Source organism: Pseudophryne corroboree, chromosome 4 (assembly GCF_028390025.1).
Source record: "Pseudophryne corroboree isolate aPseCor3 chromosome 4, aPseCor3.hap2, whole genome shotgun sequence".
NCBI lineage: Eukaryota > Metazoa > Chordata > Amphibia > Anura > Myobatrachidae > Pseudophryne > Pseudophryne corroboree.
In genome coordinates this window covers 131856681-131884322 of record NC_086447.1, presented here as the reverse complement: position 1 = coordinate 131884322, position 27642 = coordinate 131856681, and the positions used below count along the sequence as shown (strand labels likewise).

The window sequence follows — 27642 nt, the reverse complement described above, 5'->3', positions numbered from 1 at the left end:
GTGACACGTGTGGTGGTGACAGCCCACTATGTGTGGGTGGTGGTACTCACTGTGTAAGATAATGAAAACTATTAGACACCACACACGTAGATCCTGGTACCACAGTTGGGGCGCACAGAGGATCATCACTTCATATGAGTGCAGAGTCCCATTACTAGGGGTGACCTACAGCTGGTGAGAATACCTGCTACTTAGAGGTCACTGAGCTGCACTTACCCTGATAGCAGACAGCAGGAGGACATCAGTCTGGTCCCGCCATTGCTATAAGTACTGTCAGGAGGAGGTGGTGTCGTGTGTGTATGAGAATTGGTGGAACTGTGTGTTGTGGGCAGTGACGGTCCTGTATGGACTGCCAGGACTCTGGGTGCTTAAGCACTGTGCGGTACAGAAGCTACTCCCGTGTCCTATAGCACACACATATTCCACAGCGCTATACAGAGTATTTCAGGCACTCACATCAGTCCCTGTCCCACCGGAGATAACAATCTTTGTTTCCTACCACGTGTACATACACACACTAGGGCTAACTTATGTCAGGAGCCAATTGGCTTACAAGTATATATTTTTGATTCTGGGAGGAAACCAGAGCACCCGCAGGAAACCCACGCAAGTACAGGAAGAACAAACCTCACAGTTTGGGCCGAGTTGGGAATCGAAAAACAACACCTCAGTTCTGTAAAGCAGTAATGCTATCCATTACACCAACTGTGCTGTTTAGACTTTTACTATACAGTGGGAGTTCCTATTACAAGAGTCTATCACCCCCTATACATTCCATGTCTATACCCATCTCTCTCTCTTCTTCTGCTTCTACTAGCTGGTGACATATCCCTTAATCCAGGTCCCATCCACATACCATGCTCACATTCAGCTGATTCACAACAGAAAATAAATCAACAAAATATACACATCACATGTCTCCCATCTCCCTCCAAGTCACTAAAATGTGCTTTATGGAATGCACACTCTGTTTGCAACAAATTAACATCTATTCATGACCTTTTCATTGCAAAAAAAAAACGCAATATGCTAGCTATAACAGAAACATGGCTCACACAATCAGACACTGCCTCCTCTGCATCACTGTCACATGGTGGCCTCCACTTCACACACACACACACACACACACACACACACACCATGCCTGGTAACTGTAAAGGAGGTGGGGTTGGAATATTACTGTCCAAATCTTACACACACATCGTTTTACCACTTGTTCACTCACTCGCATTTACATCATTTGAAGTACACTCTATTAGGATTTTCACCCCTTTCTCTCTGCATGTTGCAGCGGTCTATCGCCCACCTGGGCAACCCAAAAAGTTTCTGGAAGATTTTTCTGTTTGGCTCCCTCACTTTTTATCCTCTGACATCTCCTCCATCATTATGGGAGATTTCAATATCTCTATTGACAATCCACAATCTGCCCATGCCTCTAAACTACTCTCTCTAACCTCCTCTCTTGGCCTCTCCCAATGGACTGACTCCCCTACTCATCAGGAGGGCCACTGCCTTGATCTTGTATTCACCAGATTATGCTCTGTTTCTGAACTTACTAACACTCCTTTCCCTCTCTCAGATCACAACCTTATCACCTGCATGCTCTCCTCCATTACTTCAAACTCAATGTCCCTGAAGTCTACTCTAACCAGCAGAAATATTAACGCTATTCATTTTCAACAACTATCTACCTCACTGCAACCACTGCTCTCACCAATTTCTACATTCACTTCTCCTGACACTGCTGTGTCACACCTTAACCAAACTCTAGAAACAGCACTTGATGACGTGGCTCCAGCTACCCATCACACTCCACGTAGACTTTGATGTCAACCGTGGCACTCTAAATACACTAGACACCTACAAAAACTCTCACATAAAGAAGAACGCCAGTGGCGTAAATCTTGTAGTTCAAGTGACTTTCTTACATACAAGACCGTTTACCACTCTTATCGTAGTGCTCTGGACACTGCCAAACAAACACATTTCCAATCTCTCATCTCTGCTCAAGCCTCTAACCCCAAGCGACTTTTAATACATTTAAATCACTTCTTGTCCCTCCCTCACCCAACCCACCAGCCACTATCAGTGCGCAAAATCTTGCTTCCTACTTCAAGGACAAGATTGATAAGATCCGAAATGAAATGGTATGCTCGTCCACAGCCAGTGACCTGCTCAATTCCCTTCCTGAACCCTCTAACACCTTCTCTTCATTTGATCCTACAAATGAAGATGAAGTATCTGCACTCTTTTCATCTGCCTACTCTACTACCTCTCCTCTTGACTCTATACACGCACAAATTAGTAAAGCTCTGTCTACTGTGCATCCTAACCTTAACTAAAATCTGTAATCTCTCTCTCTACTGGTATCTTTCCTTCTCTGTACAAGCATGCAGTGATTACTCCCATTCAGAAAAAAACAAAACTCTGACCCTAACTCTCTCTCAAACTACCGTCCCATCTCTCAGCTTTCATGCCCCTCCAAGCTACTTGAGAGACTTGCCTACACTCGCCTCACACACTTTCTTAACTCGCACAGCCTACTGGACCCACGTCAGTCAGAATTTCGTACCCAACACTCCACAGAGACAGCACTGACTAAGGTAATGAATGATTTGGTCACTGCTAAATCTAAAGGCCATTACTCACTACTTATTCTCCTTGATCTCTCTGCTGCTTTTGACCACTCTCTTCTCATACAAGCACTACAATCCCTAGGTATTCAGGATACAGCCCTTTCTTGGTTCTTATCCTACCTATCTAATCGCTCCTTCAGTGTTCGTTTCTTTGATTCCACCTCCTCTTCGCTACCTCTCTCAGTTGGAGTACCGCAAGGCTCAGCCTTAGGTCCTCTGCTTTTCTCTATCTATACCACATCTCTTGGCAAACTAATCAACTCTTTTGGATTTCAGTACCATCTGTATGCGGATGATAGTCAAATCTACCTATCCTCCCCAGATTTGTCACCATCTGTATTGGGCCGTGTCACTGAATGCCTTTCTGCCATTTCATCTTGGATGACATCTCACCACCTGAAACTTAGTATTTCCAAAACAGAATTAATTATATTTCCATCGGCTAATAGTAGTTACCAACCTGATATCTCTATCACTCTTGATAACTCAGCAATCATCCCTACCCCACAAGCTCGCTGCCTAGGTGTCATTCTTGACTCTGAACTGTCCTTTGTTCCCCACATTCAATCTGTCTCAAGATCATGTTACATACATCTAAGAAACATATCCAAATACGACCATATCTTACACAAGACACAGCAAAAACTCTAATCCATGCTCTCATTATCTCCCGCATTGATTATTGTAATAGCCTCCTGACTGGTCTTCCCAAACATAGGCTCTCACCACTAAAATCCATTTTGAATACAGCTGCGAGGCTAATCTTCCTCGCTAGACGTTCATTGTCTGCAGATCCACTCTGTCAGTCCCTCCATTGGTTAACGGTATTCTACTGTATTAAATATAAAATACTTTTACTTACATACATGGCTATTAACCAAACTGCACCAACATACATATCTTCACTCATCTCAAAATATCTCCCTACCCGACCTCTCCGCTCTGCACAAGATCTGCGTCTCTCATCCACACGTAGTGCTTGTTCACACTCAAAATTACATTACTTTATCCGGGCTTCACCCACTCTGTGGAATGCTCTCCCACGCACAATAAGACTCACCTCTAGTCTCCAGACCTTTAAACGTTCCCTGAAAACTCACCTCTTCAGACAAGCCTATCAAATTCCAGAACCACCCACATAACCTTTAGTGCTTCCCTATCTAATTACATCCTTACTGTAAAGTACAGATAACATCACATATCTTGTCTTTCTTTACTCTCACACCCTCCTGACACTTGGCCAACATTGCGGGGTGATCATATCATACAACCCATTAAGAACCTAGCAATCTGGCGGACCACTATGCAATAGGTAGCATCTATCCTTGTGTATTTGTGTATGTAGATTGTAAGCTGGCGAGCAAGGCCTTCCTACCTCTATGTCTGTCTGTTTTTACCCAGTTTTGTTCTATTACTGTTGTTCCCCAGTTTTGTTCTATTATTGTTGTTCTAATTGTAAAGCGCAATGGAATATGCTGTACTATATAAGAAGCTGTTAATAAATAAATAATAAATAAATAAATAAATGTCCCTTTATTACAGGTTGAGTATCCCTTATCCAAAATGCTTGGGACCAGAGGTATTTTGGATATCGGATTTTTCCGTATTTTGGAATAATTGCATACCATAATGAGATATCATGGTGACGGGAGCTAAATCTAAGCACAGAATGCATTTATGTTTCATATACACCTTATACACACAGCCTGAAGGTCATTTAATACAATATTTTTAATAACTTTGTGTATTAAACAAAGTTTGTGTACATTGAGTAATCAAAAAACAAAGGTTTCACTATCTCACTCTCACTCAAAAAAGTCCGTATTTCGGAATATTCCGTATTTCGGAATATTTGGATATGGGATACTCAACCTGTATATAGCTTTATAACTGATGAACAGTTTCTTGCTGTTTTTTTATTGTGTACAGATATATGCAACCTCTTTATTATATTTTTTCAAACCATTTATACTTTATTAAACGGCTATCCATGTAACTATATAGCTGAGTATATCATCACCAGTCACTTTATTGTTGTGTACCTCATGTACACTACTTTCTGCTGCATAGATACTGTAATCCAGCTGAATGTTTTCACACATCTCGTACTGTACCAAACCCTCCTTCACTTTTCCAGTATATTATAACACGGGTGACTATCCAACTTGGATGGGTGAGATGTAGGGTTACCACCTCAATTCTGGACACATATTATTTACACAGGTTCTGTGGCTGATTAATTTTATTATTTACACAGGTTCTGTGGCTGAATAAAACCTGGTGAAATGGAGTCTTGAAGTCTGCCAGCCACAGAACCTGTGTAATTAATGTGTCCAGAATTAAAGAGAGGAGGTGGTAATCCTAGTGAGACCTGTGATACCAGCTCAGAATAACTTTGTCTTTATAATTCTCTGTTTTGTGTATGATATAATGTTGTGAAATAGCAATGACTGAATTATCTTAGAAAGTCCAACCTGGATGTGTAATCAGCTCATAGAGAACAATAGATTTTAAGTTACTACTAGAACACTGCTTCTCAAATCCAGCCCTTGGGACATGCTAACAGTACATGTTTTCTAGATCTCCTTGCTGGAGCACAGGTGGCTTCACTACGGAATGAAACATTGTAAAACATGGAAAACATGCACTGTTAGCATATCCCGAGGACTGGATTAGAGAAGCACTGGTCTAGAACACAGGTTCCCAAACTCGGTCCTCAGGACCACAAACAGTTCATGTTTTCTAGGTCTCCTCGCAGAATCACAAGTGAAATAATTAGCTCCACCTGTGGATGTTTTAAAATGTGTCAGTGAGTAATGAATACAGTTTCTGCTAGGTGACCTGCAAAATGTGAACTGTGTGGGGTCCTGAGGAGCGAGCTGGAGAACATCACAATTCTCTAACAAGGTGAGGGTCCAGTTTGACCAATGAGGACATGAACTTACCAAAACTTTTGGCAGAGTCAGTGTCCAGGCTAGCCACGGTGCTGGATCTGGAGAGGCCCCCAAGGCTGGAATCTACAGACTGAGAAAGCACACGGTTACCAGTAAGACCACACTGTATAGTAATCAGGCTCTATCATATAACAGCAGCCCAGACTGGTGACATTTACCACAATATTAGTAGTGTCACTTTGTCAGAGGATTATGTGTAAAATAAGTGCATGCTGTGCTTCATACCACAATCTTCCCTCATTAGTGTGACTGAAGCCTCACATCACTACTCTGTACCATTAGGAGAACCGGCTCCTAACGCTACCCATCTCCCCTGTAACATGTAACCCTGTCCTCACTTACACATCCGTTATCTCCTGATATACTCTGTGTTGCTGGAGAATTCTGCACCTTCCACTATATATCACTCAAGTCTGAGGCTTCCTGCGGCCTCCATCCTCCTCCTCCTCACATAGGGGTAAATTTACTAAGATGGGATGTTGCCCATAGCAACCAATCAAATGCCATGTATTATCTTCTAGAAGGTGATAGATAAATGAGAAGTAGAATCTGATTGGTTGCTATGGGCAACACCCCATCTTAACTAGAACGCTCATCTTAGTAAATTTACCCCATTGTGTCACTGCCCATCCTAACACATTGCATCTTCTGATATACTCTGTGCTGCTGGGGACCAAACTCATTCCACTATATAACACTCAATCTGTGGCTTTCTGCTTCTTCCATTCCCCTCATCACATCATATCACTGTACCTATAATATGCAGGCCTATCCTCACTGACACACCATTCATTTCCTGATATACTCTGTGCTGTTGAGGGACCTTCTCCTTAAGCACTACAGTAAACTGTGGCTTCCTCATTGCTTCTCCTCCTCACATCATGAAACTCCACTTGTTACATACAAAACTGGAGATATTACTCATCTCCTGATATACTCTATGGTGCTGGAGGATCATATCATTACAGTTTCCTCATTGCTTCCATTTCCCTCCTGATATTATTAAACTCCCCCTGTCACACTTTGTCCCCGATAACATTTCACTCACCTCCAGTTATATCCTGTGCTGCTGGAGACCCTGCTCCTTCTACTATATAACACTCAGCCTGTGCTTTCCATTGGTTTTTATTCCTTTTCTCACATCAAGTAACTGCTCCAGGCACATACAGCCTCAATAACATACTCACCTGAGTGGACAGATTCGGTCTCCAAGATCAGCACTCTTATCTCCTGAAACACTATGTGCTACTATGAGCATTCTGATTATCTGATTTATTAAGACTGCTCTAGACCCACATCTCTTAAAACTGAATATACAAATGGAGGAAGGAAAAGCATGTACCATACAAACTACTCCCCTGAGGATGATGAAGATAATAATAATAATAATAATAATAATAATAATAATGTTGTGAGTTTAAGGCGCATGAGTGTACCTCTCTAATTCCACAGAGGCCGTACAGATGCCAAGGTCTTTTTGGTACCTTGCTGTCCTGTCCACAGGAGTAAGTAATACATGTTCTAGACTATTCTACTCACATAGCGTATTTGCAAGTGGCAGAAATCAGTCAACGTGAAAGGAATGTGCGTGGTATAGTATTGCTAAGCTGACTACACACTTGGATATAGCTGAATGAATAGGCCTGTGGACAATTTGAGTACACATGTGGAGAGCAAAATTCATAAGATCAGATTGGTCACTGTGCAAACCGGGTGATGAAAGTGCAAGGGTCACAATATTTCTGTCTACTGATGGCAAAACACACACAATAGCACACTGGCAGACAGGATTTACCACATGGCTCCATCAATATTCCTGCAGACATGGAGAACAGTTTGTGTCTACCTACATAACGATGGGTGGCCAGCTTTATATACCCCTTTCCCATATGAAATAAGGAGTACACACCTTACTCTTGGTGCTGATCTCACTACTCTGGGAACTGCTGCTGCTGTGTCTTTTCTTCCCCTTGCGGAACATCCTCTTCTCACAATGCCATCCAGCTTCCTGGGGGGGAGAAGGCAACATATTGTGTGATGGCCTCACCAAGTAATATTCTTGCTTCTTTTGCTTTGTACACCATGTTTTAGACCAGTGGCTCTCAAACTCTGTCCTCAGGACCCCACACGGTTCACGTTTTCCATGTCACCCAGCAGCTGCACTGTGTATCACCAACTTTCACATTTTAAAAATTAAAAAAAACATGAACCGTGTGGGGTCCTGAGTACCGAGTTTGAGAACCTGTGTTTTAGACCACCGAGATGGACATTTATCTTGTCTGCGTTTCTTGTGCAGTTACCGAGTCATATCTAAGGTAGGCCTGGTAAAAACAGATCTGCAATATTTTTCACTATAGAAATATTGTCTGGGGAAAACTCTGCCGGCTGTGTAGCAGGAAATAGGCAATATCCATGGTATGTATAATAAGCATCAAAGGTAGCAAATTCATATCTGCCCAATGTCAGGCAGCCTCCCTGAGATAATGGTGACCTCCCTGAGGCTGGGCTCGGTGTGGGCAGCACAGTGATGAGGTCATCATTCTTCGTCCACCATGGAGGAAACACTGGGACACGTGAAATGCCGGCATTCTGCAGAATGCCGACATTAGGGTTAGGCTGTTCAGGAAGTGTTGGGGTTAGGTTGCGGGAGGGAAGGTAGTTAGCGTACTCCCGCTGGAACTGCTAAATCAGATGACTCCACCAAACCCAGAGGACACCACTGCACTGCTGGAGCTGATAGATGTAAGACTAAGGAATACAAAGATGAGTTGATCCAGGATAAACTCATGAAAAAAACAAAAAGAATTCTTCCACTGAGAGGACATATTGTATTGCCTTGATGCCTTCCTGATGTCCAATACTCGGGTAGAGAGATTGCACGTCTAGACTCGCTAATAGCTGATTTTCTTCAAGTTTGATGGTGTCGATTTTTTTCAGAACATCTGTTGTGTCCTGGGGGACCATATCCTTATACTGCAAGTTTATTTAAAGACTCAATTATCAGCTGAATTGAACATAAGGTTCTTATAGCAACTGGTGTCATTGTATCCAGATGAAATATTAATTTAGCCCTTATCAAATGCAGAAAGTACCTAGAAGATTTTCTGTTCTGAGAATCTACAAACAATTCGTATTATATGGGGCCAATTCAATTAGCTGCAATTGTTCAGTTTACCAGCAACATCTCTTGTTCTTCTCTGCACCATAGAATTGTGATGTTACATCGGCTATACGTGGCTGATATGTGTGCATCTGAACATCGATTCCCTGCACATCGCAGCTAACTGAATTGACCAATGTATTCTTTGTTCTGATTCCATGTGATTGAGGTTTGAATGAAATACAAGGTCATCTGAGGATTACTGTAGATGACACTGGTATGCATTTGTTGTTCTATACCTCATAAAAGCATTCAGGTGTGCAATACCTTTGGCTACAACACGTACAGCTCAATGATTGCGGAACACCCGGAAATAGCAGTGTGGTCAGCCTCTGCAGGACAGCAGCAATTAGAAACACTAGCCCACTTATTGTGTGATAGGAGTATTGCACCAATACAGCCTAAGGTAGGGTGACCATATTATCCCATTTACCTGGGACGCTCATGGATTACACAGGTTCTGTGGCTGGCTGACTTCAAGCCTACATTTCAGCTGGTTTTAATCAGCCACAGAACCTGTGTAATCCATGAGTGTCCCAGGTAAAAGGAATAATATGGTCACCCTACCTAAGGCTCCTTTCACACTATCTGGCACGGTAAACTCCCAGATGGCTTTTTGCCATGCCGGGATTGTAATGAATACATAAGCCCATCCGTCCCTTTCACACGTCATGGACACAGCCCAGTCGCTTGTGTTGCAGCCAGAAATATCCACTGATTAGGAAGGCTGCCGGGCCGTGGCGTCCCTGAAGGCAGTGGAGTGTGTGTGTGAATGGCATCTTTCACACACACACCGGGTTTTTGTGCCGCTGCTGCACATGCACACAGCATTAAACACGGCTCAAAGTCGTTGTGCGTGCAAATCACTGCCGGCCGACCAAAAAACGGACAAGTTTTGTCCGGCTTTTTGCCGTCCGGTCAAAAATGGCACGTGTAAAACAGGCCTAATCAGATGCAAAATGCACACTCTAATTATATGTCCTAAGTGCTCACTTTATTTACATAGAATACATGATAACGTAGCCCCAATCCAAGCTTTGTCAGTAGTTTTATTAGTGAAGTGAAGTCTTATGTCAGACTGACCCTATTGGGAGCGGAAAAGCAGATCTGATTGATATTTTATTTGTTTCAAGTTATCTAAATGTTTCCTGTGACACAAACGTGGCATCACGCCAGTGCCTGCTCCGCCCACATAGATGTGCCCCCCCCCCCCCCCCCCCGCAACACTATTCTGTCTGCCCCTCCCACATGTGGCGACCAAAATGTTGTCAAGTATGGTTCCCACATATACACCTACAAAGGCTGGATCCACGCTAAACATATAAAAAGCCGGATCCATAAAGAAAATAAAAAATAGAAAAAAATAAATAAATTACAGTAGGGCAAAAAAGTATTTGGACAACCACGGATTGTGCAAGTTGACCCACTTAAAAAGATGAGAGAGGTCTGTAATTTCTATCATAGGTACACTTCAACTGTGAGAGACAGAATCTGAAAAAAAAAACCTATGAAATCACAATGTGCGTCAGGGTAGGCGCCCTGTGGAATACAGTGTACCTCGCAAAAAGAGATTTAACAATGGTAAGTCTTACCATAAATCTCCTTTTCTGCAGTGGGGTACACTGGTATTCCACAGGGAATAACATCAGGGATGTCCTACAGCAGTTCCACATGGGAGGGGATGCACTGTAGCTGGCACAAGAACCCGACGTCCAAAAGAGGCATCATGGGAGGCGGAAATATCAAAGGCATAGAACCTTATGAACGTGTTCACTGAGGACCACATAGCCGCCTTGCACAACTATTCAAGGGACGCACCACGGCGAGGAGGTGACTGTGGCTATTGGTATGTCTCCTAATGGCAAGGCTCCGGAGTGTGACGGAATTCCCTCTGAAGTATACAAAACTCATATTGATTTTTTTGGGTCCAGGCTCCATGCCTTATACTTAGATATTTTTGCTAATAATGAACTTCCCCCTTCTATGTCAGATGCAGTTAGAATAGTGATCCCGAAGCCCGGAAAGGACCCTAGGTTTCCGGACTCCTATAGGCCGATATCTCTGATTCCCACCGATGCTAAGATCCTGGCAAAGGTTTTGGCAGTACGGCTTAACACAGTGATGATCACCTCCCTCATTCACCCGGATCAGACTGGCTTCATGCCAGGGATGTCCACGTCTATTAATTTACGTAGATTATATACCATCTTACAAATCCCACATGATTTCCCTTCTAACTCGGCTGTGGTCTCGTTGGACGCGGCCAAAGCTTTTGACAGTATTGAATGGGCTTATTTATGGGAGGTCATGACTTGTATGGGCTTTGGGCCCAACTTTATTAGATGGACTAAATTACTATACCAACATCCGAGTGCCAGGATCTTGGTAAATGGCTATGTATCTCCCTCCTTTCAATTGTCTCGTGGTAATAGACAGGGCTGCCCTCTATCCCACACACTGTTTGCCTTGGCCATCGAGCCCTTGGCCTGTTTGTTAAGATCGCACCCGGATATTGTGGGAATATGTACAGGCCCTCGCGAGGACAGGATTGCTCTCAACGCTGACGACATGTTGTTGTGTTTGCAAGATAGTCTATGCCCATTCTGTTGCGAGTGATCGAGAGCTTCGGTGCCTACTCGGGTCTTCAAATCAACTGGTCTAAATCATACATTATGCCAGTAATAGGCCCCCCTCCTACTGTTCCCAAAATCTCCCTGCCACTATGTTGGACAACACAATTTAAATACCTCGGACTTCAAATAACTAATGACCATTCTGATTTTATCCCTTTGAATCTTTACCCAATCATGCAGCAGGTTGCGTGCAAATCTAAGACTTGGTGTAAGCTTCCATTGACGGTGTCTGGCAGGGTTAGTCTCATTAAAATGATCATATTGCCCAAAATTCTATATATTATTCTTCAGTCCCCCGTATATATTTATCCATTATTTTTTTAGGAAATTGAATAGTGTTTTATCCTCTCTGATTTGTGCCAACAAACGACCCAGGATAGTTAAATACTCTTACCAGGCAACGTTGTGATGGCGGCCTGGCTTTGCCTAATTTTCAGATGTATTATTATGCTTCTCAGCTGACTCATTAGTGCATGGGCGCAGGATACTGGCGTTGACTCTCTACATTGGGTATTCATTCGATGCTACTTTCCTGACCTCTCTCCTATGCAGGTGTTGTTGAGTGGGAGCATAGCTCGGTTCCTTCCCCCTATTATTTTCCAGGCTTTGAAGATCTGGCGGGCCCTAAGGGACCTCTTACGGTACGACGGCCTAGACCCAGATACCCACTATGGTACTCTGACTGGCTTCTCGAACTCCATACGATTGCGGGGTGGGAGGTTTGGGACCCTAAATCTGTGGTTTCTATTTCCCAAATTTATACAGATAGTGTACTCAAATCCTATCAGCAACTGAAAGATGAGTTTGAGTTACCCAAGTCCTACTTTTTCAGATACCTTCAACTTCGTCATGCTCTCCAGTCCCAATTTGCTGAATCCCCCGCACGGATCCTCCCATTTCCCATTAAGACCTTTATAAATACATTGGGTCGAGTTAAGATGGTCTCCCTTGCATATGGGTATCTTCTTACCAAACTCCATACGGACCCTTTAACGCGTCTCCGTGGAAAGTGGGAGGAGGATTTGGGTCTAATAACTCAGGACTGGACCCTTGCTCTGGAATATCCTGCTACGGTCACCAAGTCCCTCAGGTACCAACAAATACAATTCTTCTTTCTACATAGAACATATATGACTCCAGTTAGACTGTCCACTATTGGGACTGGCAGATCAAGTGTCTGCCCTAAGTGCGGGGTGGCTGTGGAACATTTTGGCATCTAGTGTGGGACTGCCCGACGCTACGGGTATTCTGGTCGGGGGTCAGGTCGATTCTGGAGAATACGGGAGTGACTGGTGGCTTGCTCACCCCACAGTTTTGTATTTCGGGGATGGGATGCTCTGCTTCTGTGTCTGATTCTGTAGGGCCATATGCTCGCAATGTATGTGCCTTGGCGGTATGCATTGCGAGGCTGTGGATGGCCCCTGGTGGCCCTTTAGTCTCTGCTTTTAAGGTCCTAGTTAATGATACAATTTTCAAGGAACGATATATATATATATATATATATATATATATATATATATATATATGAAACACAACGCTTCTGCTAAATTTGATAGAGTCTGGTCTCCATGGCTGGAATCTCCCTACTCCCACCTAGACCCTCAGCCATAGAGGTCATTGGAATGCTGCCATCTCCCTGAATTACTGTTTGATGATATGTGCTCTGTTCTTGTCTGATGCGCCCTGCATGATCGCCTAACTCTATGGACGGCTGAAGAGGTCCTGAGTTGGGTGATTCCTCTTCACTTTGTTTCTTTCTATATTTTCTCTTCTTCTTTCCCTTTTCTTTTCTTGTTCTTCCTTTTTGGGTTAGTTATAATGGTTAAAAACAAAACGTTAAATGAGGATTTTTACACTATTTGTGGATCTTGCAAGTCCATTTGATATGAATAACTGTATGTATTTGCCCATGTCATCAATGATACGGTTTATTATTACACTATATCTGAATGTTGTCCCACAAATGGAACCTTGATTTTCTGCACGATATATCACTGTTATGCAATATCTGTAATTATATTTCTATTCTTTTGAATAAAAATGACTCTATTAAAAAAAAAAAAAAAAAAAAACAAGCCCTTAAGCGTCAGCCATTTAAGGTCCACAGACTCAAGAGGTTCAAACGGAGACTCTTGTAGGGCATCCAGAACAACCGACAAATTCCAAGGAGCCACAGGAGGGACATAGGGAGGCTGAATCCATAAAACACCCTGAGTGAAAGTATGAACGTCAGGCAGAGACGCAATTTTTCTCTGAAACTATACTGACAAGGCTGAAATATGAACCTTGAGGGAGGCCAGACGAAGGCCTAAGTCCAGGCCCTGTTGTAGAAAAGCCAAAAGTTTGGCATTACTGAACTTGTATGCATCATAATTCTTAGCCGCACACCAGGTGAAGTTAGAATTCCAGACCCTATAATAAATTCGAGCCGAAGCCTCGGGCTCTCAACATTGTTTGAATGACCGCCTCAGAAAATCCTTTGGCCCTCAGGACGGAAGCTTCAAGAGTCACGCCGTCAAAGCCAGTCGGGCCATATCCTGGTAAACACAAGGGCCCTGAACGAGGAGGTCTGGGCGTTGCGGAAGTAGAAGAGGACGCTCTATCGAGAGACCCTGCAGGTCTGAAAACCAATGTCGTCTGGGCCACGCTGGAGCGATTAGAAGTAGTATTCCTCCTGTGACCGGACGGTCCCGTACAAAATCCCTCACCGCTTTCGCGTCCCGTCCCCAGTACAAAGAATGGATGTTTAGGTCACACGAGACCTGGCCACATAGGGGATTCCCGCTTACCATCAGTAACCGCATGTTACTGACTCCACCCACTGCGCAGTGGGCGGGTTTACACTGCCACCACCAGACTCCTAACCTGCCGTGGCACCTGGAACCATGGTTCTGGTCTGCATGGGTCGACACGCCGCCTTACCACACCTGTGTGGTGTTGCTGAATCCCCAAACATTGCTTGCCCAAGCACAGCACGGTAGCAGGCTGAAGGCAGAGTTTGGAGACGCTGGTTACACCCTGGACAGCCGGTGAACAGAGCTAGGTTTCGCCTAGCCCTGCAGGTCACAAGATGAAGCGGTCGTCTATCGGGAGAAGATCTTTATTTGCCCAAATAGTTCTGAAAAGAACTTCAGCAATACAACAAATGTTTACAGCAGAAGAAAATGGTATAATACACCTCTGAAGCTCACAGGCCTCCTCTTTTTATACAGTAAAACCACAAACCACAGTCCTTTCCATCCAATCAGGATATATTACAAAATATAAATAAATAAATTAAATTTTAAAAGGATACAAGTGCAAAAAAGCAATTTCCTACTTCCTGTCACACACAGACAAAGTCCTTGTAATTTAAACCTAAATCTGCATCCTAGATATTGCAGCCTAAGAATCTTACATCAAATGGTTGTTAAATGAAACCCACTAGTTTGCATTCATAAAACACAATCTGATTGAACATGTTCCTGTCTCATTCACATCTCCATGCAAACCCAGTTTTTGGGATTACAACAGGAAAGGCTGAAACACGAACTGTCTTCTTCCCAAACCTTCATTTGTACCTCAAAGAAAAGGTTTGGCCACCAAAAGGCAGGCTAATTGACACTTACGTGTACATAGCAAGTCTGGAGCTAGGACAATTACCATATGACTGGCTATGTACAAGGTGCTGAAGAACAATCATCAAAGCCCTTTAGAATCAAAATAATTCATACTGTACTTTTCTCATAAGTGCCCTCTGTCCATGCAGTTATATAACCGCGCAGTTCATAATTCTTCAACTACGCACAGCGCAGCGATAAAACACGATAAGACATTATTAAACATACATTTAGTTATGTATAGTGCATGGTGCCTAGAGCCAAGTGCCCATTGACCATTTAAAATGGGGCATGGCAGCTGAGGGTTAACTCCTTCAGCGCCGCGGCTGCCATTACACATGTGGCTGGGAGGTCTCTCTGGCCACACCTCCTTCTTGCTTGAACTTCCTTATTACCCTGGGCAGGAGACACCGGAGGGAACACGTACGGCAGCCGAAAGTTCCATGGAATTGCCAGTGCATCCACGAACGCTGCTTGAGGATCCCATGTCCTTGCTCCGAAGACCAGAACCTTGCGATTGTGTCGAGACGCCATCAGGTCTACATCTGGTAGGCCCCGCTTGTCCACTAGGAGTTGAAAGACTTCCGGATGAAGACTCCACTCTCCGGCGTGTACGTCCTGACGACTGAGGAAGTCCGCTTCCCAGTTGAGAACCCCAGGAATGAACACTGCCGATATGGTTGGCAGATGGCGTTCCACCCATAGAAGAATCTTTGACACTTCCATCATTGCCATGCGGCTTTGAGTGCCGCCTTGACGATTTATGTACGCCCCCGTGGTGGCGTTGTCAGACTGTACTTGAACAGGCCTGTTCTGGATCAGAGGCAGGGCCAGTTTCAGAGCATTGAACACTGCCCGCAGCTCCAGAATTTTTATCTGGAGGAGAGATTCCTCCCTGGTCCACCAACCCTGAAGAGAGTGTTGCTCCAACACCGCACCCCAACCCTGCAGACTGGCATCCGTCGTTAGAAGGACCCAGTTGGAGAACAAGAAGGTACGACCCCAGCTCAGGTGGTGGTCCTGAAGCCACCAGCTCAGTGACAGACGAACCTCCGGAGTCAAGGAGATCATGTGAGATCTGATCTGATGAGGTACGCCGTCACCACTTGGAAAGGATTAACCTCTGCAGAGGGCGGGAATGAAATTGAGCGTACTCTACCATGTCGAAAGCCTACACCATAAGGCCTAGTACTTGCATCGCCGAGTGTATCGACACTCTTGGGCGAGAGAAGAAGCATCTTATCTTGCCTTGAAGTTTCAGGACCTTCTCCGGGGACAAGAACAACCATTGGTTGTGTGTCCAGTAGCGTTCAAAAGGTGCACCATGCTCTGAGCAGGGACCAGGGAATTGGACCATCAGTTCCAGATGACCGAGGATAACCTCTGGGGAGTTCGCCAGGATCAACAAGTCATCCAGATATGGCAGAATCCTGATACCCTGACGGCGGAAAAGGGCCGTCATGACCATGGTGAAGATCTGTGGAGCCGTGGTCAGTCCAAAAGGCAAGGCCTGGAATTGATAATGTAGGTTGCCAATAGCAAACTGCAGATATTGCTGATGCAACATGGTAATAGGGATATGTAGGTAAGCATCCTGTATGTCCAGGGATACCATATAGTCCTTGGGCTCCAACGCAAGAACAATAGAGCGGAGAGTTTCCATACGGAATTTTGAAACCTTCACAAATTTGTTCAAAGACTTGAGGTTGAGAATGGGCCGGGGGGATCCATTCGGTTTCGGAACTAGAAACAGCGTTGAATAGTACCCCCCTACCTCTCTGAGACAGAGGCACCAGTACGATCACTTCTGTGTCCAGGAGGGATTGTACCACCAGATGTAGAGTTTTGCTTTCAACGGATCCGATGTCGAGTAAAACTGGTGAGGGGGGCATGTCTTGAAAGAGATGGCGTATCCCTGAGTGACGACTTCCCACACCCAGGCGTCTGAAGTGGTCTGTAACCATACCTGGGCGAACGGCAGAAGACGGCCTCCCACCCTGGGGTCCCCCAGGAGGAGGCCCGCCCTGTCATGCAGCAGGCTTGTCTGGTTTGGAAGCAGGCTAACAGGCGGCCCAAGAACGTTTACGTTTGGGCTTAGAGGTTTTGGAAGTGCGAGCCTGTTTCAGGTACGCCTGACCCTTTGCTTTACTTGGAGGTCGAAAGGAACGAAAAGTGGTACTCTTAGCCATGGGAGCCGAAGGATTAGTACTTGGCAGACATGCAGTCTTAGCAGACGCTAAGTCAGCAACAATCTTGTTCAGATCTTCCACAAAAAGAATGTTTCCCTTAAAGGGATCACCTCCAAGGTCTTTTTAGAGTCCAGGTCCACAGACCAGGACCGCAACCACAGAATCCGGCGAGCCAGAATGGACGTAGTAGACGATTTGGCCGCCAGAACACCGGCATCAGAGGCCGCCTCCTGAATGTAATGAGAGGCTGTGGTAATATATGAGAGACACTGTCTGGCATTATTAGAAAAATTCAGAGGTAGCTCCTCCTCAATTGCTTGCACCCAGATTTCAATACCTTTTGCAGCCCAAGATGCAGCTATAGTGGGTCTATGTACAGCACCTACAAGAGTGTAAATAGACTTCAAGCAACCTTCCACACGCTTTTCCGTCGGTTCCCTAAGAGGTGACGGTAGTGACAGGCAGAGTAGAAGACACCACAAGACGTGCAACATGTGAGTCTACCGGAGGTGGCGTTTCCTAATTTTTACTTAACTCTGCAGCGATGGGAGAATTTAGACAGGGAGAATATCTTTCCTGGAGACTCCCAGGATTCCTGACGTATGTTAACCAAATGGTCAGAATGTGGTAAAACTAATTTAGCAACCTTCTGACGTTTGAACTTATCAGGTTTCTTAGACGTATCTAGAGGGTCAGTTTCATCATCAATCTGAAGAATCAGTTTGATAGCCTCCAATAGGTCAGGAACATCAACCTGTGTTGTAGATTCCCCATCAGAAGCATCTGCATCAGTGTCTCATGGATCGGTATATAACCCATCTTCATCGGAGGAAGTATCCGAAACGTGAGTGAATTGTGAGGAGGAAATGGCCCGCTTATATGACCCTTTGGTCCTAAGAGGGCGAGGGTCAGGCTTTTGTTTAACCAAAGACTGATTTAACTGCTGTAACTGAGTCGACAGAGTATCCGCCCATGGCTGATTTATGACAGGGACAATATGTGGCTGTAATGGCACAGGAGGTCCCACAGGGGGCACAAGTCTCGTTACTAGCGTAGTCAGTAAATTAGAAAAAGCAGCCTTTTGGGTCTTGGTGTGCCACTGGTGCTGCAGGCTGACCAAGGGGTACAGAACCCCCTGTACCTGGACCCTCAGCTGGAATATTTTCCTCAGGTCAATCCGCGGCGTCAGCACTGCATGATGCAGGATCAGCCACGAATATCCCGCCCTGTGACACAGACATTATTTGAAAATGTAGTCCTGTACCTGACAAAAAACCCCTGTGGAGTGTGACTGTCAATGCAGATCACAGAGGATTTAAGCAGTGCTTAAAGTGGTCCTGGAGAGGTGGTGGAACTCATTTCCTCAGCAAACCCCCCCCTGCAAATTATAAATTAGTGTCCATGCTGTAGAAAGGGACATTGATCTCGCAAAGAAGCTACATGGTCACATACTGTAATAGTACTTTCAATTCAAACTGCACAGCACAATAATATTCTCACTACACCACACAGTAGTGCCCCTTATTCAGGTTACGTCACTCAGTAGTGCCCTTTATGCACATTGCACTACACAGTGGTACCCTCTATACATGTTATGCCACACAGTAGTGCCCCTTATATACAGTACCCACAGTAGTAGTGCCACTTACACATAATGACCACAGTAGTGCCACTTATACACATAATGGCCACAGAAGTGCAGCTTATACACAAAATGCCCACAGTAGTAGTGCCACGAATATACAGAATGACCACAGTAGTAGTGCCACAAATATACAGAATGCCCACAGTAGTAGTGCCACGAATATACAGAATGCCCACAGTAGTAGTGCCACTAATATACAGAATGCCCACAGTTGTAGTGCCGCTTATATACAGAATGCCCACAGGAGTAGTGCCTCTTACACATAATGCCCACAATAGTAGTGCCCCTTATACTCATCTCTGCCTCTGTCACTCCAGCAGCTCACTGCCTGTGTCCCTCCAGCAACTCCATGCCCTGTATCCCTCCAGCAGCTTCCCCACTTCTATTGTCACTCTAGCCTCCTCTCATCTTGTCTTCAAGATGCACAGAGCCTGCTCCTCTTCATGGCTCCTCTTCACTTCAGCAGCGGTGACAGCATGACCTCACATACACTGTGATGGAAAAGGAAGCTACTGGACCCTGAGCAGGGGATGAATGCTGTCCAACAGACACAGCGTGTGTGAATACCAGGAGGGGAGGGCTGTAGATGGAGGACCATGGAGCCACCAGGATCTGAGGAAGGGGGAGGTGGCTGCAGCTCATCAGTAACACATCTATTGATATAGGTGACTGGGGCAGGTTTTTCTGTTGGAATTACTGTGCAGGAAATGGAGGTGGTGGAACTAGTTCCCCCTACCATTAGAGGTGGTGGAACTCAGTTCCACCTCGTTCCCCTTCACTTTAAACCCTGGATTTAAGTGGTATATGGTGACTGAAATACACAGAGAAAAATACCAAACAGTATATCCTGTGAAACACTATATATGAGACCCTGATGCACTTAGCCCCCTTCAGGGTACAGAATATAGCGATAGCAATATGTGAGAGATACACGGAATAGGAACCACACAACAGCTATAGGCACACACAGTCACATGTACAATGCAGAAATTATTACACACAACAATGAAACTGCACTGGACTAGCAATACAACGTAAAGCTATTTATGTATACAGACATAACAATGCACAGTAAACACTAGATGTATATCACAGAATACTTGTACTAAATATTCCTGTAGTAATGCACTTGTTCTTAACTAACACTGTCTAAACGACATGTAGAATACTTAAGTGTCCTGTAAATGCACAGCGCTGATGAGAGAGGCGGCTTTACAGAGAAGACAGTGCCCAGCAGTTCCAGAATCAGCGCAGCTCTGTGTAATGGCACCCAAACACTGACAGGAAGTGAGGGAGAGAGATGCAGCTCCAGGGTGGGAACATCTGCTGAATATGGCGGCTGGGGGAGGGGCTACAGGTCAGCACCCTTTCCCCTCTGGTGGACTTCACCACCGGGTACTATGGAGCCTATTGAAGTGGATTTTAGTAAATCTGACCTGTGCTCCTTGCCCTGGTGAATATAGTGGGGTCCCTGTACGGCAACAGTGTCCACGCCAGCGGCTCGGTCCATCTCCGGAGACCGCATCCGGATCGCGATATATGGCGGGTCCCTTCTGGGGGACCCTCTTACCTCCTCCCTGAACGTGCGGCCACGCGATCCGGAGAGCAGCGGCGGTGGTGTGTGTGTGCCTGATGAGACCAGAGCGCCTCCGCTATAAGTACCCGGCAACCAGGGCGCGGGAGTATATAGCGCCGCTGGGGGAGGTGATGGAGCCGCAGCATGATATGTCAGCCTGACATATAGCAGCTTGTGCCTGTGCGGCCCTTGAAGTCGTCATTTCTTCAGAAAAGCTCTTTTCAGGGCTCCCTAGCACAGCCCTCCCTGTCAGCTGCCTGCACTGCAGGCAACAACTTACAAACTGAGCTCCAGTACCTGGAGGAGGGGATATAGAGGAGGCGGTGCAGTGCATCCTGGGAACAGTCAAAGCTTTAGCCTGTTGGCGCCTTGGATCAAGATCCAACTCTACACCGCAATGTTATTCCCTGTGGAATACCAGTGTACCCAGCTGCAGAAATAAAAATACAAATAAATATTATATATATATATATATATATATATATATAATATTTATTTATTTTTTATTCACACACACACACACACACACACACAGTCAGGTCCATAAATATTGGGACATCGACACAATTCTCACATATTGGGCTCTATGCACCACCACCACCACCACAATGGATTTGAAATGAAACAAACAAGATGTGCTTTAACCGCAGACTTTCCGCTTTAATTTGAGGGTATTTACATCCAAATCAGGTGAACGGTGTAGGAATTACAACGGTTTCAATATGTGACTCCCACTTTTTAAGGGACCAAAAGTAATGGGACAAACTAAACAATCCTGAATCAAACTTTCACTTTTTAATACTTTGTTGCAAATTCTTTGCAGTCAATTACAGCCTGAAGTTTGGAACGCATAGACATCACCAGATGCTGGGTTTCAGCAAATGTCTTCAGTTCCTGCTTGTTCTTGGGGCATTTTCCCTTCAGTTTTGTCTTCATCAAGTGAAATGCATGCTCAATCGGATTCAAGTCAGGTGATTGACTTGGCCATTGCATAATATTCCACTTATTTGCCTTAAAAAACTCTTTGGCTGCTCTCGCAGTATGCTTCGGGTCATTGTCCATCTGCACTGTGTAGCTCTGTCCAATGAGTTCTGAAGCATTTGACTGAATATGAGCAGATAATATTGCCCGAAACACTTCAGAATTCATCCTGCTGCTTTTGTCACATTATCAATAAATACAAGGGAACCAGTTCCATTGGCAGCCATACATGCCCACGCCATGACACTACCACCACCATGCTTCACTGATGAGGTGGTATGTTTTGGATCATGAGCAGTTCCTTTCCTTCTCCATACTCTTCTCTTCCCATCACTCTAGTACAAGTTGATCTGTGTCTCATCTGTCCATAGGATGTTGTTCTAGAACTGTAAAGGCTTTTTTAGATGTTGTTTGGCAAACTGTAATCTGATCTTCCTGTTTTTGTGGCTCACCAATGGTTTACATCTTGTGGTGAACCCTCTATATCCACTATTGTGAAGTCTTCTCTTGATTGTTGACTTTGACAAATATACACCTACCTCCTGGAGAGTGTTCTTGATCTGGGCAACTGTTGTGAAGGGGTTTTTCTTCACCAGGGAAATAATTCTACTGTCATCCACCACAGTTGTTTTCTGTGGTCTTCCGGGTCTTTTGGTGTTGCTGAGCTCTCCGATGCGTTCGTTCTTTTTAAGAATGTTCCAAACAGTTGATTTGGCCACACCTAATGTTTTTGCTATCTCTCTGATGGGTTTGTTTTGATTTTTCAGCCTAATGGTGGCTTGCTTCACTGATAGTGGCAGCTCTTTGGATCTCATATTGAGAGTCGACAGCAACAGATTCCAAATGCAAATGTCACACCTGGAATCTACTCCAGACCTTTTACCTGCTTTAGAAAATATATAAAAATATATCAAGGGAGCGCTTATATAGAATGATAAAAAATTTACTAGTTACACCTTTCGGCTATAACAATTAAAAAATAAGAATTTACTCACCGGTAATTCTATTTCTCGTAGTCCGTAGTGGATGCTGGGAACTCCGAAAGGACCATGGGGAATAGCGGGCTCCGAAGGAGGCTGGGCACTCTAGAAAGATTTAGGACTACCTGGTGTGCACTGGCTCCTCCCACTATGACCCTCCTCCAAGCCTCAGTTAGGACACTGTGCCCGGACGAGCGTACACAATAAGGAAGGATTTTGAATCCCAGGTAAGACTCATACCAGCCACACCAATCACACCGTACAACTCGTGATATGAATCCCAGTTAACAGTATGAAACAACTGAGCCTCTCAACAGATGGCTCAACAATAACCCGATTTAGTTAACAATAACTATGTACAAGTATTGCAGATAAACCGCACTTGGGATGGGCGCCCAGCATCCACTACGGACTACGAGAAATAGAATTACCGGTGAGTAAATTCTTATTTTCTCTAACGTCCTAGTGGATGCTGGGAACTCCGAAAGGACCATGGGGATTATACCAAAGGTCCCAAACGGGCGGGAGAGTGCGGATGACTCTGCAGCACCGAATGAGAGAACTCCAGGTCCTCCTCAGCCAGGGTATCAAATTTGTAGAATTTTGCAAACGTGTTTGCCCCTGACCAAGTAGCTGCTCGGCAAAGTTGTAAAGCCGAGACCCCTCGGGCAGCCGCCCAAGATGAGCCCACCTTCCTAGTGGAATGGGCATTTACAGATTTTGGCTGTGGCAGGCCTGCCACAGCATGAGCAAGCTGAATTGTACTACAAATCCAGCGAGCAATAGTCTGCTTAGAAGCAGGAGCACCCAGCTTGTTGGGTGCATACAGGATAAACAGCGAATCAGATTTTCTGACTCCAGCCGTCCTGGAAACATATATTTTCAGGGCCCTGACAACGTCTAGCAACTTGGAGTCCTCCAAGTCCCTAGTAGCCGCAGGCACCACAATAGGCTGGTTCAGGTGAAACGCTGACACCACCTTTGGGAGAAATTGGGGACGAGTCCTCAATTCTGCCCTATCCATATGGAAAATCAGATAAGGGCTTTTACATGATAAAGCCGCCAATTCTGACACACGCCTGGCTGAAGCCAAAGCCAATAACATGACCACTTTCCACGTGAGATATTTCAGATCCACGGTTTTTAGTGGCTCAAACCAATGTGATTTTAAGAAACTCAACATCACGTTGAGATCCCAAGGTGCCACAGGAGGCACAAATGGGGGCTGAATATGCAGCACTCCTTTCACAAATGTCTGAACTTCAGGTACTGAAGCTAGTTCTTTTTGAAAGAAAATCGACAGAGCCGAGATCTGTACTTTAATGGAGCCTAGTTTTAGGCCCATATTAACTCCTGCTTGCAGGAAATGCAGAAATCGACCTAGTTGAAATTCCTCTGTTGGGGCCTTTTCGGCCTCACACCATGCAACATACTTCCGCCATATGCGGTGATAATGATTTGCTGTAACCTCTTTTCTAGCTTTAATAAGCGTAGGAATGACTTCCTCCGGAATGCCCTTTTCCTTCAGGATCCGGCGTTCAACCGCCATGCCGTCAAACGCAGCCGCGGTAAGTCTTGTCTGAGCGGCAGAGACCACGGGTCCTCTGAGATCATCTCTTGAAGTTCCGGGTACCACGCTCTTCTTGGCCAATCCGGAACCACGAGAATTGTGTTTACACCTCGCTTTCTTATTATTCTCAATACCTTTGGTATGAGAGGTAGAGGAGGGAACACATAAACTGACTGGTACACCCACGGTGTCACTAGAGCGTCCACAGCTATCGCCTGAGGGTCTCTTGACCTGGCGCAATACCTCTCTAGTTTTTTGTTTAGGCGGGACGCCATCATGTCCACCTGTGGACGACCCCACTGATTTACAATTATTTGGAAGACTTCTGGATGAAGTCCCCACTCTCCCGGGTGGAGGTCGTGCCTGCTGAGAAAGTCTGCTTCCCAGTTGTCCACTCCCGGGATGAACACTGCTGACAGTGCTAGTACATGATTTTCCGCCCATCGGAGAATCCTTGTGGCTTCTGCCATTGCCATCCTGCTTCTTGTGCCGCCCTGTCGATTCACATGGGCGACTGCCGTGATGTTGTCTGACTGGATCAGCACCGGCTGGTGTAGGAGCAGGGATTTTGCTTGACTTAGGGCATTGTAAATGGCTTTTAGTTCCAGAATATTTATGTGAAGGGAAGTCTCCTGACTTGACCATAGTCCTTGGAAGTTTCTTCCCTTTGTGACTGCCCCCCAGCCTCGTAGGCTGGCATCCGTGGTCACCAGGACCCAGTCCTGTATGCCGAATCTGCGGCCCTCCAAAAGATGAGCACTCTGCATCCACCACAGAAGAGACACCCTGGTTCTTGGGGACAGGGTTATCAAGCGATGCATCTGAAGATGCGATCCGGACCACTTGTCCAACAGGTCCCACTGAAAAATCCTAGCATGGAACCTGCCGAATGGAATTGCTTCGTAAGAAGCTACCATCTTTCCCAGGACCCGCGTGCAGTGATGCACCGATACCTGTTTTGGTTTTAGGAGGTCTCTGACTAGAGAAGACAACTCCCTGGCTTTCTCCTCCGGGAGAAACACTTTTTTCTGGACTGTGTCCAGAATCATTCCCAGGAACATTAGACGTGTCGTCGGGACCAGCTGTGACTTTGGGATATTCAGAATCCAGCCGTGCTGGCGCAGCACTTCCTGAGATAATGCTACTCCCACTAACAACTGTTCCTTGGATCGTGCCTTTATTAGGAGATCGTCCAAGTATGGGATAATTAAAACTCCCTTTTTTCGAAGGAGTATCATCATTTCCGCCATAACCTTGGTAAATACCCTCGGTGCCGTGGAGAGTCCAAACGGCAGCGTCTGGAATTGGTAATGGCAATCCTGTACCACAAATCTGAGGTACTCCTGGTGAGATTGGTAAATGGGGACATGCAGGTAAGCATCCTTGATGTCCAGGGATACCATGTAATCCCCCTCCTCCAGGCTTGCAATAACCGCCCTGAGCGATTCCATCTTGAACTTGAATTTTTTTTATGTATGTGTTCAAGGATTTCAAATTTAAAATGGGTCTCACCGAACCGTCCGGTTTCGGCACCACAAATAGTGTGGAATAGTAACCCCGGCCTTGTTGAAGTAGGGGTACCTTGATTATCACCTGCTGGGAATACAGCTTGTGAATCGCTGCTAGCACCGCCTCCCTGTCTGAGGGAGCAATCGGCAAGGCAGATTTTAGGAACCGGTGGGGTGGAGCCGCCTCGAATTCTAGCTTGTACCCCTGAGATACTATTTGAAGGATCCAGGGATCCACCTGTGAGCGAGCCCACTGATCGCTGAAATTCATGAGGCGGGCCCCCACCGTACCAGGCTCCGCCTGTGGAGCCCCACCGTCATGCGGCGGACTTGGAAGAGGAAGCGGGGGAGGACTTTTGCTCCTGGGAACCTGCTGTTTGTTGCAGCCTTTTTCCCCTACCTCTGCCTCTAGAGAGAAAAGACCCTCCTTTTCTCCGCTTGTTTTTCTGGGTCCGAAAGGACTGAACCTGATAAAATGGCGCCTTCTTAGGCTGTGAGGGGACATGGGGTAAAAATGCTGACTTCCCAGACGTTGCTGTGGAAACTAGGTCGGAGAGACCATCCCCAAATAATTCCTCCCCCTTATAAGGCAAAACTTCCATGTGCCTTTTGGAATCTGCATCTCCAGTCCACTGGCGAGTCCATAAGCATCTCCTAGCAGAGATGGACAATGCACTTATTTTAGATGCCAGCCGGCAGACTTCCCTCTGTGCATCTCTCATATATAAGACTGAGTCTTTGATATGGTCAATTGTTAGCAGAATCGTGTCTCTGTCTAGTGTGTCAATATTTTCTGACAGTTTATCCGACCACGCAGCGGCAGCACTGCACATCCATGCTGACGCAATAGCTGGTCTAAGTATAATGCCTGAGTGTGTATAAACAGACTTCAGGATCGCCTCCTGCTTTCTATCAGCAGGTTCCTTAAGGGCGGCCGTATCCTGAGACGGTAGTGCCACCTTTTTAGACAAACGTGTGAGCGCTTTATCCACTCTAGGAGGTGTTTCCCAACGTAACCTATCCTCTGGCGGGAAAGGGAACGCCATTAGTACCTTCTTAGGAATTACCAATTTCTTATCAGGGGAAGCCCACGCTTCTTCACACACTTCATTTAATTCATCTGACGGGGGAAAAACTACAGGTAGTTTTTTCTCCCCAAACATTATACCCTTTTTTGTGGTACCTGGATGTAAATCAGAGATATTTAACACCTCTTTCATTGCCTCAATCATGCAGTGAATGGCCTTAATGGGCATTAAATTTGACTCCTCGTCGTCGACACTGGTGTCAGTATCCGTGTCGACATCTACTTGTGCCATCTGAGATAGCGGGCGTTTCAGAGCCCCTGATGACTTTTGAGACACCTGGACAGGCACGAGCTGAGAACTCGGCTGTCCCGCAGTCGGCATGTCGTCAAATTTCTTATGTAATGAGTCTATACGTGCACTCATTTCTTTCCATAAGCACATCCACTCAGGTGTCTGCCCCCCAGGGGGTGACATCCCTTCTAAAGGCATCTGCTCCGCCTCCACCTCATTATCCTCATCAAACATGTCGACACAGCCGTACCGACACACTCCACACACACAGGGAATGCTCAATATAGAGGACAGGACCCACAAAAGCCCTTTGGGGGGACAGAGTGAGAGTATGCCAGCACACACCAGAGCGCTATATAAGGCAGGGACTAACTGAGTTATGTCCCTTATAGCTGCTTTTTAATATAAACTATATACTGCGCCAAATTAAATGCCCCCCCCTCTCTCTTTTTTTACCCTTTTCTGTAGAGTAGTCTGCAGGGGAGAGCCAGGGAGCTTCCTTCCAGCGGAACTGTGAGGGAAAAATGGCGCCCAGTGTGCTGAGGGAGATAGCTCCGCCCCTTTTCCGCGGCCTATTCTCCCGCTTTTTTATGGAATCTGGCAGGGGTATTTACCTCATATATAGCCCCTGGGGCTATATATTGAGGTATTTTTGCCAGCCAAGGTGTTTTTATTGCTGCCTCAGGGCGCCCCCCCCCAGCGCCCTGCACCCTCAGTGACCGGAGTGTGAAGTGTGAGAGGAGCAATGGCGCACAGCTGCAGTGCTGTGCGCTACCTTGGTGAAGATTGATGTCTTCTGCCGCCGTTTTTCCGGACCTCTTCTTGCTTCTGGCTCTGTAAGGGGGACGGCGGCGCGGCTCCGGGACCGAACACCAAGGACTGGGCCTGCGGT

At 45.7% G+C, this 27642-nt stretch overlaps 1 protein-coding gene across 1 annotated transcript in view; it reads right to left on the bottom strand.

Annotated features, from left to right (window-relative positions):
- Nucleotides 1-27642, bottom strand: part of ITGB1BP1 (integrin subunit beta 1 binding protein 1) — a 50541-nt gene that overhangs the window by 18393 nt on the left and 4506 nt on the right. The window contains exons 2-3 of the mRNA XM_063915444.1: nt 7500-7598; nt 5582-5660 (exon numbers count right to left, since the gene is read on the bottom strand). Of these exons, the coding sequence (XP_063771514.1) occupies nt 5582-5660; nt 7500-7571 (151 nt within the window). The 5' untranslated portion in view covers nt 7572-7598. The remainder of the gene's footprint in view (nt 1-5581; nt 5661-7499; nt 7599-27642) is intronic.